The sequence below is a fragment of the Cervus elaphus genome, chromosome 22, assembly GCF_910594005.1.
Source record: "Cervus elaphus chromosome 22, mCerEla1.1, whole genome shotgun sequence".
NCBI classification, from domain to species: Eukaryota; Metazoa; Chordata; class Mammalia; order Artiodactyla; family Cervidae; genus Cervus; species Cervus elaphus.
The window spans coordinates 59,096,517-59,111,145 of record NC_057836.1 but is presented as its reverse complement, the minus strand read 5'-3'; the positions used below and the strand labels follow the sequence as shown (position 1 = coordinate 59,111,145).

The following is a 14,629-nucleotide window of genomic DNA, read 5'->3' as shown; positions in this document are numbered from 1 at the left end:
AAAATATAGGAATACATAGAATTATCAACCATTATCTCACTTTGAATTTGTGATTTAGTGGGTGTTTGTCATATCATGAAATACACCTACATTAAGAAGCATAATTACAAATTGAAGTGGAATTTTCTTCTTTTTAAAATCATAAGTATAATTTACTACATAACTTAAAATATTTACTTAAACTTTCCTCATATGCAAACTGTTAAATCTCTTTTCTATGCTTACCGATATGTTGAGATAATACCGTAAAGTTTTTCATTGTCAGTAAAGAAAATAAAGTCCAGAAATATTTCCCAAAGGATATACACAACTATAGAAGGAAAAGTTCCTTGTATTTGGACTATTATTAAACTGTTTGTACCTGAGGTTATTTCAGTCCTCATGGACAACAGCCCTGGAGTCTACAATTAGGTCTCCATAATTGATTTCAGGCTTACTCGACTCCCAGTAGAATCCATCACAGAGGATAAGCAAAAGCTAGATGCTAAAATACCCTTGAAAGAGGTATCAGAGATTTAAAAATAACCGAGGCCATTAAAAACACCGCTTTTGATTCACTAGCTCATGATCATAAGTTCTGGGTGACACAAGGTTGCTATGATCTTTAAATATCCATCGTTATCCAGTTATCCTTACTTTAAGACATATCAGGTATACTAGAATTCAGGAATGGGATTTTCCTTATGTATATCACTGAAGTTTACTTTCTCTGTCTAAAGGGTGAGATCTCTGGAATTGATGCAGCCTCGGTAAAAAGTTGTTCATTGCGGTATAAGGGTTGGAACGGTCACCAGCTTCCCTCTTTGCTTTTAAAAAGAGGGCCAAGTAATTACGACATTTTTAAAAATTAAATGACTATTAATGGAAGTTCAACATTTGTAATGAAGCAATTAAAATTCATGTATTTTGGGGAATGACTTTGATATGAGAAAAGGAACATATGTTTAGAAGTAGAGTTAGAGAACTTTATCTACTCAGTGATTTTTTATTTTACTTAACATACGAATATTGTCCACTTACATTGTTTTCAAAGATGGCTCCAATAACAATGGAAACTAAATATATTGAGGTAAAATAAAATAAAAATATCTCAAATATTTTGAATACTGTCATGTAATGACACAAATACTGATTTAGTTATCATGATGGCTATAAACACTACCATAGAGATTACATGCAATATGCCTATTTTAGATAAAATGTAATACTCCTAATTTGGATAAGATAATTTTTAACAATAAATATAATACAAGTAAAAACTCAGAATGTGAGTAATCTTAGACAATAAAATACACTAATTTCTTGCGGAAATCCTTGCCAATGTATGATTTAAATAAATTAACCAAATAGCTTCTTTCATTGCTTAATAGAATAACAATTCCTGAAGTTCAGTAATATGTAAATCCAAATTCTTGCATCTTCTTGATGTTAAAATTGTTTTGTATACCTTTTCTCATGAAGAAGTAAATAATGTATATCTACATTTAAGAGAGTATTGATGAATTGATGATTCAAAGTCGCAATTTCATTTCTTTCGCCTTCTGCCTCTCAGCAGGTTTCTGCCATGGTTGACAGGGGAACAAGCAACCACTCAGAAATGACTGACTTCATTCTTGTCGGCTTCAGGGTGCGCCCAGAACTTCACATTCTTCTCTTTCTGCTATTTCTGCTTATCTACACCATGATCCTTATAGGAAATGTTGGCATGATGGTCATTATTATGACTGATCCTCGGCTGAACACACCAATGTATTTCTTCCTAGGCAACCTGTCCTTCATTGATCTCTTCTATTCTTCTGTTATTGCACCCAAGGCTATGATCAACTTCTGGTCTGAGAGCAAGTCCATCTCCTTTGCAGGCTGTGTGACTCAGTTCTTTCTCTTTGCCCTCTTCATTGTGACTGAGGGATTTCTCCTGGCAGCCATGGCGTATGACCGCTTCACTGCCATCTGCAACCCACTCCTCTACACGGTCCAGATGTCAACACGTCTCTGTGTTCAGTTGGTGGCTGGTTCCTATTTTTGTGGTTGCATCAGCTCAGTTCTTCAAACTAGCATGACATTTACTTTATCCTTTTGTGCTTCTCGGACCATTGACCATTTTTACTGTGATGACCGTCCACTTCAGAAGATTTCTTGTTCTCATCTCTATATTCATAAGCTGGTTTCTTTTTTCTTATGCAGCGTTATCATTTTGCCTACCATAATTGTCATTATTGTGTCCTACATGTATATTGTGTCAACAGTTCTAAAAATACACTCCACTGAGGGGCGAAAGAAAGCCTTCTCCACTTGCAGCTCCCACCTGGGAGTTGTGAGTGTCCTCTATGGTGCTGTCTTTTTTATGTATCTCACTCCTGACAGATTTCCTGAGCTGAGTAAAGTGGCCTCCTTGTGTTACACCCTACTCACTCCCATGATGAATCCTTTGATTTACTCTCTGAGAAACAAAGATGTCAAAGAAGCTCTGAGGAAGTTCCTAGAGAAAAGATACTTTAATTCTGTTTTTACAGTGATGTAACCAAAAGTCCTGGGAATCATAACAACTATAACAACTTGGGGAAGAAACTGACTAAAAAATGTACCCACTGATCTTAGAAATATTTAATCATAAAGTTTTCATTTATTAGAATTCCATGTACTTACAGCTGAAAAGTATGTTTGGACTATTGTTTGCCTATTTTGATTCAAGAATGGAGTGACCTTCTCTGTGTTTCATCTTCATCTTGCTTGTGTTAGTTAACATGTGTTATGTGGATACAAATGTACTTGCTAGAGGTAGCAAAATCTAATGTAATAAGTAAATGAAAATATCATATTTACTGAAGAAATCTTTGTGAAGTCTTAGTGAGAGAATCACTCTGCAGTTCACAGTCTGAAGGGTGACATGTAAGTAACTCTTAATTACCCAGAGGCTAAATGAATGACCCATTTATTTCATGGTTTCTCTGACTTGAATAATTATATCTCCCCATCATTTGAATAGTTACTAAACTGATAAATTATTTTTGGATATCCTTCCTTTTTACAAGAAAATTATAATCAACATGAGTAAATTTACTATTTTGTTATATGTGCCTTAGTGAGAATTCTTATATCAATTTAATATTTATTGAATTTTGATGTACTCTTTGCCCTATAAAAATTCCTAGGTATAAATAATTTCTCTACTTGAGGTCACAGTAATTGAGGGGAAAGTAACTGACTACAGAGCTAACATGCCATATGTTAAAGTGAAGTGAAAGTGAAAGTGAAGTCACTCAGTCATGTCCGACTCTTTGTGACCCCATGGACTGCAGCCTACCAGGCTCCTCTGTCTGTGGAATTCTCCAGGCAAGAATACTGGAGTTGATTGCTATTTCCTTCTCCGGGGGATCTTCCTTACCCAGGGATCGAACCCAGGTCTCCTGCATTGCAAGCGGAAGCTTTACCATCTGAGCTACTAGGGAAGCCCTTTGTTAAACCCAGTAAATAAAAGCAAATGTAGAAATACATATAGAGGGCAGTCTTTAAAGATGAGTGATCTAAATGATCAAGGAAATTTTCAAAACTTCCTGAAATTTAGTCCTTGATTTTAATGCACAAGAGAGGGAGTGAGAGAAACTTAAAAGGAAATTCATGGAACTCATACAGACCTATATAACAAGACAAGGAAGATTTCTTTTATTCTGTGGCCAGCAGGGAAGCACCGTGGATTTTTAAAGGGATATACTGTGTTCAAATTGGTATTTTAGAAAAATTGCATTTTAACTTTGGATAAATATTCATGGAAGAAGATAATCACAGAAAGCCTCTGATTATCCAAATGAGAAGTTATGATTGTTGTTTTTTTTTTTTATTTTCTTTGCCATGCTGGATTATTTTTTTTTTTTTTTTAGTTGGAGGCTAATTACTTCACAACATTTCAGTGGGTTTTGTCATACATTGATATGAATCAGCTATAGATTTACAGGTATTCCCCATCCCGATTCCCCCTCCCACCTCCCTCTCCACCCGATTCCTCTGGGTCTTCCCAGTACACCAGGCCCGAGCACTTGTCTCATGCATCCCACCTGGGCTGGTGATCTGTTTCACCATAGATAGTATACATGCTGTTCTTATTGTTTTAATGATCACAATCTTACATGAGACAGTGAAGAGAGGGAATATCTTTGAAACCATGGATAAACTAAGCTAAATATTGGGATGGTTAACAAAATGAGATCTGGGTGGAAGTGAATAATTATTCCAATGTTTAAGAATCTCTCACTGGGAAAATGCTACCTCATAAAATAAGGAAGAAAATACAATTAATAATATTTAATCATTAAGAGTTAAGAAAATAATCTCAGAACTCAGACTGAGCTTTCAAATTCTGCTTTTGCCTATGTGTTCCAAGGTCAACTGTCTTGACTTTGCAGTAACTCTTGTTTCTCAGTTTAACATAAGATTACTAATGTCTAATGGGCAAAGACCCTGTGCCTGGGATTTAGATGAGCAGGAACTGAAAAGAATCAGGAATTTCTTTCATTGAAGGTTTGTTCCATCATAGGATTCAAAGTCTTGCAGGAAAGATTTTTTATTTTACACTCGAAAGAATGCTATTTAATATATGCCTAAGTAACTTAAAGGCTACACTTGTCTAAACATTCTTACTTCTATAAAATCATCTTGTGACGTCCCATTACATTTATAATTATAGCTGATTGCAGTGTCATAACTAGTAGGATGTTCTTAATTTAAATAATAATGCTAATAGTATTGAATTTTCACTCATCTGCTGCTTCACTAACAGCAATTATATTCAAAAGTTTCAACCTACTTTTAATATTCAGATTTTATATGAGTTATCTAAATAAATTGTGAATTAATAATAATAAAAGATATTGTTTATTGTCATAAATAATAAATATATAATTATTACAAACAATAATAAATTTTAAATTTTGTGCATAACTTTCTATTTTACAGGTGAAAATAAAAACTTCTTTTAAAAACAAAGTATTTCTGAGTCTTTGCTTTACAAAGAAAATACTTGGGTCTAAAAAAAAATCTAATCATTATTTTTTTAAAGCACTTTATTGAGAAATAATTGGTGTGAAATAAACATTATGCATTCAAAGTGCACAATTCCATGAGTTTTGGCATCGACGAAAATACCACATCAAAATAGAGAATAGTACCATCTTTTCCAAAAGATGATTATGCCTCCCTTGAGTTCACTCTTCCCTCTAAACCCATCTCCAGATAACCAATGATCTGAATGATATATACTAGAATCATACACCATGTGCTCTTTTCTCTCAGGCTTCTTCACCGAGTAGAATGATTTTGAAATTTATTTATTTTGTCATGTATAAGTAACTTATTCTTTCTGTCACTGGGTAGTATTCCATTTTATATTGTATACATATATGAAAATTTGTTTATATGCTAAGTAAATGGGCAGTTGATGTGAGTTCAGTTTTTAGATATTATAAATAAAGCTGGTATAGGTTTTGATATATATTTGCCTAGATTTTTTTTCTTTATCCTTGAAAAATTTTGGGCTTAAGATCCTGAGATCTTATAATAAATATATGTTCAACTTGAAGGGCCTACCAGGGAAATATCCTGAAATAAGGAAACAGCAAACCAAAAATATTGACACAGCAAAACCTAGATCTCAGGAAGAATAGCAAGACTCTATGACATTTGAGCCAGGCCCTCACGCTCCCTGCCCTCTCTCATCCCAGCAGAGCTGAGAGTGCAGTCAGCCAAGTGCAGACAGGGACACCGAGATCCCTCTGCCCCTGGGCCCCAGTCAAAGGCTACCGTGTCCTCCTGATCGTCGTTGCTGCAAACATGTCCCCTCCAGCTCCACACTGAAGAAGATCTATTCAAAGCAAGAGTAGCTAAAATGTCTGGTTACATCTGCCCAGCCCCCATTCATAGGGCAAAAGCTCTGCCCAGAGCATGCCAGGCCAGGAGTACTGGGCTCCAATCGTAGCAGCTCCAGTTCTCTCAAAGGACAGAATTCTGTGCTCAGAACGCTATAGGCTACTGACCTCTCAGAATCCTGCTCCTCAAGCAAGAGTATAATTCTGAGCAAACTGGGCCAACTCCTGCTCCTGTTCCAGAACAGCTGAACACAGGTTTAACCTAGAATGAAAGGTGTACCATGGTAACAGAGGGCTCCACAGATCTCTTCAAGTGAACTGACTCTATGTGGAAAAAATGTGTGGGAAATAAACTAAAGTGAACTCCAAAGCTTAATAAATACATGATGATAAGCAATTAAAGCAGACTGATGGTTCCATGAGAGCAAAACCTACTTGTAGACCAACTAGAAGGTTATCTTTTCCTGAGTTCTGTTAGTATATTTATGACTGTTATGTGAAATCTTTATCAGATAGATTACTTCTTTCTGTTCATTAAGGTCTTGTTTCTGAGGTGTTAGCTTGTTCTTTAATTTGGAACATATTCTATTTCCTTGTTTTCTTGTCTCTCTGTGTTTGTTTCTATGCATCGGTGAAGCATCTACCTCCCCTGGTCTTAACAGCATTGCCTTGCACAGGAGATGACGTGTGGGGTCTAGAAATGCCATCCCCCCAGGCCAAAAGAGACACAGGGTGTCACCTGTGTGGACTGTGTGTTATAGCCATCTGTGGTGGGTCTCTGAAACTATAGTGTGGGAGTGGGCGCAGGGGGCAGGGAGCTTGCCTGTCTGGCTGTGGCAGCGCCATGACTCCTAAGGACAGTGTTTGAGGGTTGTTCCAACCCCTGAAGTGCCTTTCTTACCGTTTCCTCCTGGGTTACTTTTAATAACCTCCTAGTTGGTCTACAGATAGGTTCTGCTCTCATGGAACCATCATGTGTGTGTCGTCGCTCAGTCGTGTCCGACTCTTTTGACGCTATGGACTGTAGCTTGCCAGGCTTCTCTGTCACGGGATTCTCCAGGCAAGAATACTGGAGCGGGTTGCCATGTCCTCCTCCAGGGAATATTCCTGATCCAGGGATCAAACCTGTGTCTCCTGGGACTCCTGCATTGCAGGCAAAGTCTTTACTGCTAAGCCACCAGGAAAGCCCCCTGAATATATACACAATTCTAAATACAACTGAATAAGGAAGATGCATGAAAATATATCTCAAGATTAGACAAATTCAGATATAATTATTGGAAACTATTTTCCATTTACATTCATATATTTTTGGAACAGCGAATGACATCTTACAGGACTCATTTTTGATGAGGGAAGGGAGGATTTTGATGAGGGAAGGGAGGATTCTGATGAGGGAAGGGAGGATGAACAGGACTGACAATGCTAGAAACAACTTCATCTCAGGAGGCAGAAAGATGTTGGGGACTTTGCACATTGCTAGTTATTTCCAGTCAGCCTCCCCTGCTCAGGATGATAGGGATGGAAACCAAGTAACTCAAAAATACTCTGATTTATTAACTGTTATCCTGAAAGTTCCATCCTATCATAGTACCTAGAATCTTTGTCTTTGATTTAGTCAGACTTGATAACTGCAGCTGCATCAAGTGTTTGCTTTTTGAGCCAGAACCCTCCAGGAATCCTGAGCAGTTCTGCACATCCTTGCCTGAATCATATCGACTTCACAATAATTAGACATTTACTTTTAGAGAAAAAATATTTTGGAATTATTTCTTTCATGTTAAAGTAGAATCTTAAACCATTAGAAAAATGATTCTGTAGTATAAAACGAGCTTAAAATATTATAACAAAGTTGATTATATCCCCGGAATGCAGAGTTGGTTTCATATCAGAAAATCGACTAGTGTAGCTCACCACACTCATAGAAAGCATGAAGGAAATCACTATCTCAATAGAGTTATAAAAAACACTTGATAATGTCATGTTGTGTGTTAGTTGCTCAGTCGTGTCTGGCTTTTTGCTCCCCCATGGATAGAGGAGCCTGGCAGGCTACAGTCCTCTGTCCATGGGGGATTCTCCAGGCAGGAATATTGGAGTGGGTTGCCATGTCCTCCTCCAGGGGATCTTCCCAACCCAGGAATCAAACCAGGATCTCCTGCACTGCAGCCAGATTCTTTACCAGCTGAGCTACCCGGGAAGCCCTGATAATGCAAAAGAGGCAAAATTTTACTTCTGTCCTCTAAGGTCTTGGCTGGGCCTGATAAGAGGCAAAATTTTACTTCTGTCCTCTGGGTCTTGGCTGGGCCTGGTAAGTATATATACATCAGACAGAAAAATAAGAGAAAAGCGTACAAATTTATTTAGTATATTTAACGTGACACAGGAGCACTTATAAAAGCATGAAGACCCAAGTGACAAAACCTGAGTGCTTTACACTAAGCTGAACAAAAGAGTCAGTTGCGGAGAAGTAGGAAACTGTGGGGAGGATAAAGGAAGTTAAGGATTACTGTAACAAGGTCTGTCATGAGGGTTTATCTCCTGCTTCCAGGAAGAAAAAGAGGAGTCTCAGAGACCTTCTTGCAACTTCTCATTTTGTTGAAATACCTTTTCGTCAAGAATGAGATGTGAAAGGATGAGAATCAATGTGGCATTTCATATGCTGATGTGGGAATATACATTGGCTAAACCTATTTGGATATGATTTGTTGTTATCTTCTGAAGTTGAGAAATATCCTATGATTGAGTACATTCAATCATAACAAGTAGTTCCATCAAACGCTTACTATATTTTTAGCAAAATATTTCCTCTTACATTCATATTTTAATGTATGGTAATTATCCTTCCTGATTTGCATATATTTGACTCTCCATTCATGAGTTTTTAGAAGTCACAGCTGTAAAAAGTTATATAAAATTTTTTAAATTAACATTTTAATAATACATACCAGATTTTTTTATTGTTCAGTTGCCCAGTCATGTCTGACTCTTTGCAACCCCATGGACTGCAGCACACCAGGCCACCTTGTCGCTCCCCATCTACCAAAGCTTGCCTAAGTTCATGTACATTGCATCAGTGATGCCATCCAGCCATCTCATCCTGACACCCTCTTCTCCTTCTGCCCTCAATCTTTCCCAGACTCAGGAACTTTTCTAATGAGTCAGCTGTTTGCATCAGATGACCAAAATACTGGAGTTTCAGCTTCAGCATCAGTCCTTCCAATTAGTTTTCAGAGTTGATTTCCCTTAAGATTGACGGATTTGATCTCCTTGCTGTCCAAGGGACTCTCTGGAATCTTCTCCAGCACCACAGTTCCAAGGCATCAATTCTTCAGTGCTCTGCCTTCTTTATGGTCCCACCCTTACAACCATACGTGACCACTGGGAAGACCACAGCCTTGACTACACAGACCTTTGTCGGCAGAGTAATGTCTGTGCTTTTCAACACACTGTCTAGGTTTGTCATAGCTTTCCTGTCAAGAAGCAAACATCTTCTGATTTAATGGCTGCAGTCACCATCCATAGTGGTTTTAAAGCCCAAGAAGAGGAAATCTGTCACTACTTCCACCTTTTCTCCCTCTATTTGTCATGAGGTAATGGGGCCAGATACCATGATCTTAGTTTTTTAATATTTAGTTTTAAGTCAGCTCTTTGACTCTCCTCTTTCACCCTCATCAAGAGGCTCTTTAGTTCTTCCCATACCAGATAAAACTGTTAAATAAATCAAGTGCCATATCAGTATTAAATAAAGTAGATTTCAGTCTAATGAGATTATAAATATGCATCTATATATGCAAGAAATGCATCTATATTAATAAAATATGTAACTTAATGGCATATACAATACAATAAAGCAAAAATTATTGCAATGAATAAAATTACCAAAGAAAAGCTCACTCAATATTTTAACAAAGTTTATGATATATCAAGAAAGCAAATGTTAATGACATAAGAATAAAATTAATATTTGTTAGTTAACAAATATCTTCACAATGTGAAAACTTATAGAGGACAAAACTTTCTCTGAGCCATTGCCACATAATGTTTACCTCTATGGGCTGTAGGATCAGAAAGTTCAGGGTCCAGCCCTGGCCTTTGTTGTTACCGACTTTGCGATCCCATGGACTATAGCCTACCAGGCTCCTCAGTCCATGGGATTTTCCAGGCAAGAGTACTGGAGTGGGTTGCCATTTCCTTCTTCATTGTTACTGGCAATGTGAAATTAAACACATTACATAATTCTTCTAAGATACAATCTCTATACACACATTAATTTATATTAATAAATTATATATTATATATATATATATAATGTTACCTCACCATAAGTCTGACTGAGTAGTAGGAAAGTATATGTGTACTTTATATAGTAACTGCAACACATAGAAAGTATTTTTTGCTAATATCAACTCTGAGAGAATGCTCATGGAAGCTTTCCAATGAGAACATTAAAACTTGACTCTTTTCCAGGCAGGCCTCAAATCTAATACATAATTTTAAAAATCTAAGTATTGAGTGACAGTTTAGCAAGTTGAGCTCATATAAAATAAATAGATAATAATTTTAAAGTGAAAATTGCTCAGTTGTGTCTGACTCTTTGCAACCCCATTGACTTACAGTCCATGGAATTCTCCAAGCCAAAATACTGGAGTGGGTAGCCTTTCCCTTCTCCAAGGGATCTTCCCAACCCAAGGATCAAACCCAGGTCTCCCTCACTGTGGGCAGATTCTTTACCAGCTGAGCTATAAGGGAAGTCCAAGAATACTGGAGTGGGTAGCCTGTCCCTTCTCCAGCCAATCTTCCCGACCCAGGAATCAAATCTGCTGCATTGCCGGTGGATTCTTTACCAACTGAGCTATGAGGGAAGTTAATAATTTTAAAAGTTCTCTGAACCCTTGAATTATCCATTAGGCACATAAGGTGATGAAGATTCTTGTCCTAATAGCAACTAATGTATGAAATGTATAGTAATATGTTTACTGAAAAACCTGTGTTTCTCAAATATAGAAATTTCACACTACTAAAACTTATAGACAAGATGATGCCACAAATCAAGAAAACAAGCATAGATACAGAGAACTGATTGGTGGTTATCTGAGGGGAACAGGTCGACAGGGAAGATGAAATGAGTAAAGTGGGTCAACTGTATGATTATGGATGAAAACTAAATTTTTGGTTTTAACATGCTGTAGGATGGCTTCCCAGGTGGCACAGTGGTAAAGAATCCGCCTGCCAGTGCAGGAGACACAGGAGATGGGGCTTGGATCCCAGAGTCGGGAAGATCCCCTGGAAGAGGAAATGGCAACTCACTCCAGAATTCGTGCCTGAAACACTCCATGGACAGAGGAGCTTGGCAGACTACAATCCAAGGGTCACAAAGAGCTGGACATGACTGAGCGCACACGCACATGTGCATGCATACACACACACACATGCTGTAGTATATAGAAGTGGAAATGTAATGCGTATTTATGAAACCTATATAATAATGTGTTACAAACCAATGTTGCCACAATAAAAAGCAAATTTAAAATAGATGATGATGATAATGGTAATAATAATAATTAAAGCTACTATTAATTGAAAACTTTCTTATGCCGAAAGCTTGATTATGGTGTATTATGAGTTTCCCTGGTGGTTCAAATGGTAAAGAATCTGCTTGCAAGGCAGGAGACCTAAGAAACATGGGTTTGATCCTTAAGTTGGGAAATCTAGAGAAGGGAATGGCTACCCACTCCAGTGTTCTTGCCTGGAGAATTCACTGGACAGAGGAACCTGGCTGGCTACAGTCCATGGGGTGACAAAGAGTCAGACAGGACTGAGTGACTAACTCTTTCATTTTGCTTACATCTGTTGAATAAAACAGGTAAACTGATAGAGTTCATTCAACCTTAAAACCATTCAAGAACCTCTCAAAAGCTATGCTTAGTAGCAGTGCAGGGCCTCATAGCTAGGTTGTCTGATATCAAAGCGGTATTCTTACTGTATTCTTACAGATGAGGGTTGTAAACAAATCAGTGATTTCCTAAATGCAACTCTGCTAAAGTGCAAATAAGAATTCTTTTTAATGCAAAACAATTCTGAAGTTCAGTAAAATAGTAATACTAGCTGAGAAATTTTTGAAAAAGATGTAGCTTTTCAGGCATTAAATCTTATTTTTCAATAAGCATGTGATTCCAGCATAAAAAGACAGCAAATCAATGAAAGAAACAAAAAGCTTGAAATATATCTAGTATGTATAAAATGTACTATTAATACATGGTCATACAATAAATTCCATAAAATAAAAGAAATTAGAATTTATTAGGAATTTTATATATATTTTGGGCCCTATTGGCTAATATTTTACCAGAATATCAGTAATTTCTTGATCCTGCTTGGCTGTGCATCCTATCATGATTTATCTATAAAACTTACTTGCTGCAAGTACAGTAGTAAGTTAGAAACAAATTATTTAATTGGTGGGAACTGATTATCAGGTTGAACTAAAGTATTTGGGGAAGCCTTGAGATCTTGAAAGACATTCCCTTTCTGCCTAAGTTCCATTATGGATACTAGGTAAGGGGGAAAAAACAACCTTGCCACTATGAAATTGAATATAATTCATGTGTGAGAGGAAGAGAAATTAAAGAACTAACCTTCTGGTCTGACCAAATGTGGGTAACTACCAGAACAGTGACAAACCACACATATAGTTTTAAAACAAGTGATGCACACCCATTAATACTTTTGACTTGATAGATTCCTAAATTCTAAATTACTATTCACATATCTCTAAAGAAAAGAAATAAGAAAAAGTAGGGCAAAAACTTTCCTTTCCTCTCTATATATTTTTTTTTCATTTTTTATTAGTTGGAGGCTAATTACTTCACAACATTTCAGTGGGTTTTGTCATACATTGATAAGAATCAGCCATAGATTTACACGTATTCCCCATCCCGATCCCCCCTCCCACCTCCCTCTCCACCCGATTCCTCTGGGTCTTCCCAGTGCACCAGGCCCGAGCACTTGTCTCATGCATCCCACCTGGGCTGGTGATCTGTTTCACCATAGATAGTATACATGCTGTTCTTCTGAAACATCCCACCCTCACCTTCTCCCACAGAGTTCAAAAGTCTGTTCTGTATTTCTGTGTCTCTTTTTCTGTTTTGCATATAGGGTTATCGTTACCATCTTTCTAAATTCCATATATATGTGTTAGTATACTGTATTGGTCTTTATCTTTCTGGCTTACTTCACTCTGTATAATGGGCTACAGTTTCATCCATCTCATTAGGACTGATTCAAATGAATTCTTTTTAACGGCTGAGTAATATTCCATGGTGTATATGTACCACAGCTTCCTTATCCATTCACCTGCTGATGGGCATCTAGGTTGCTTCCATGTCCTGGCTATTATAAACAGTGCTGTGATGAACATTGGGGTGCACGTGTCTCTTTCAGGTCTGGTTTCCTCAGTGTGTATGCCCAGAAGTGGGATTGCTGGGTCATTTGGCAGCTCTATTTCCAGTTTTTTAAGAAATCTCCACACTGTTTTCCATAGTGGCTGTACTAGTTTGCATTCCCACCAACAGTGTAAGAGGGTTCCCTTTTCTCCACACCCTCTCCAGCATTTATTGCTTGTAGACTTTTGGATAGCAGCCATCCTGACTGGCGTGTAATGGTATCTCATTGTGGTTTTGATTTGCATTTCTCTAATAATGAGTGATGTTGAGCATCTTTTCATGTGTTTGTTAGCCATCTGTAAGTCTTCTTTGGAGAAATGTCTGTTTAGTTCTTTGGCCCATTTTTTGATTGGGTCATTTATTTTTCTGGGATTGAGCTGCAGGAGTTGCTTGGATATACAATGGACAAAAGACAACCTCTTTAACAAGTGGTGCTGGGAAAACTGGTCAACCACTTGTAAAAGAATGAAACTAGAACACTTTCTAACACCATACACAAAAATAAACTCAAAATGGATTAAAGATCTAAATGTAAGACCAGAAACTATAAAACTCCTAGAGGAGAACATAGGCAAAACACTCTCCGACATAAATCACAGCAAGATCCTCTATGACCCACCTCCCAGAATATTGGAAATAAAAGCAAAACTAAGCAAATGGGACCTAATGAAACTTAAAAGCTTTTGCACTACAAAGGAAACTATAAGTAAGGTGAAAAGACAGCCCTCAGATTGGGAGAAAATAATAGCAAATGAAGAAACAGACAAAGGATTAATCTCAAAAATATACAAGCAACTCCTCTCTATATTTTTTAAGTGTTAGAAAAAATAGTTAGTTGATAGAAAAAACTTGAGTAAAAACCTCAGTTTACATCGTATAGAAAAAGTATTTTATATTAACAAATATTTGAAAATAATATATAAGGGACTTCCCTGGCAGTCACAGTTAAGATTCTGTGCTTCAAATGCAAGGGTTTGACCACAGATTGGGAATGACGACCCCACAAGCCTCACACCATGGCCAAAATTAAAATAAAATATTGATAATAAATTTAAAAACTGACATTAGAAAATACGTGATTTTCAGTGTATAAACATATACAATTTAAAAGAGAAAAGACTGATAAAAAGAATGTACTTCTCTACACCAAAAAATTGATTAAAATATTGAAATAGAAACCAGAATAGTATTTACACACATAATAAAAGGAGAACCATCAAATTTATTCTAGTTCCCAGACTGGCTCCACATTGATACCTCCATTCAGAAATGGTTGTTTTTAGGTTGTGAGATTACATTTTTTAAAAAAGCCACATGCTTTGAAAGATA

At 37.0% G+C, this 14,629-nt stretch overlaps 1 protein-coding gene across 1 annotated transcript; it reads left to right on the top strand.

Moving 5' to 3' along the window:
* Window positions 1–1,534: 1,534 nt before the first annotated feature.
* LOC122680821 (olfactory receptor 9K2) lies at window positions 1,535–2,521 on the top strand. Its single transcript, XM_043882539.1, has one exon. It carries the CDS (start codon window positions 1,565–1,567, stop codon window positions 2,519–2,521), a length of 957 nt encoding a protein of 318 aa, XP_043738474.1. The 5' UTR covers window positions 1,535–1,564.
* The last annotated feature ends 12,108 nt before the right edge of the window (window positions 2,522–14,629 follow it).

What these genes read in the sequence shown, in the direction of transcription:
- LOC122680821 (XM_043882539.1), top strand. Translation starts at nt 1,565, where the DNA reads ATGGTTGACAGGGGAACAAGCAACCACTCAGAAATGACTGACTTCATT.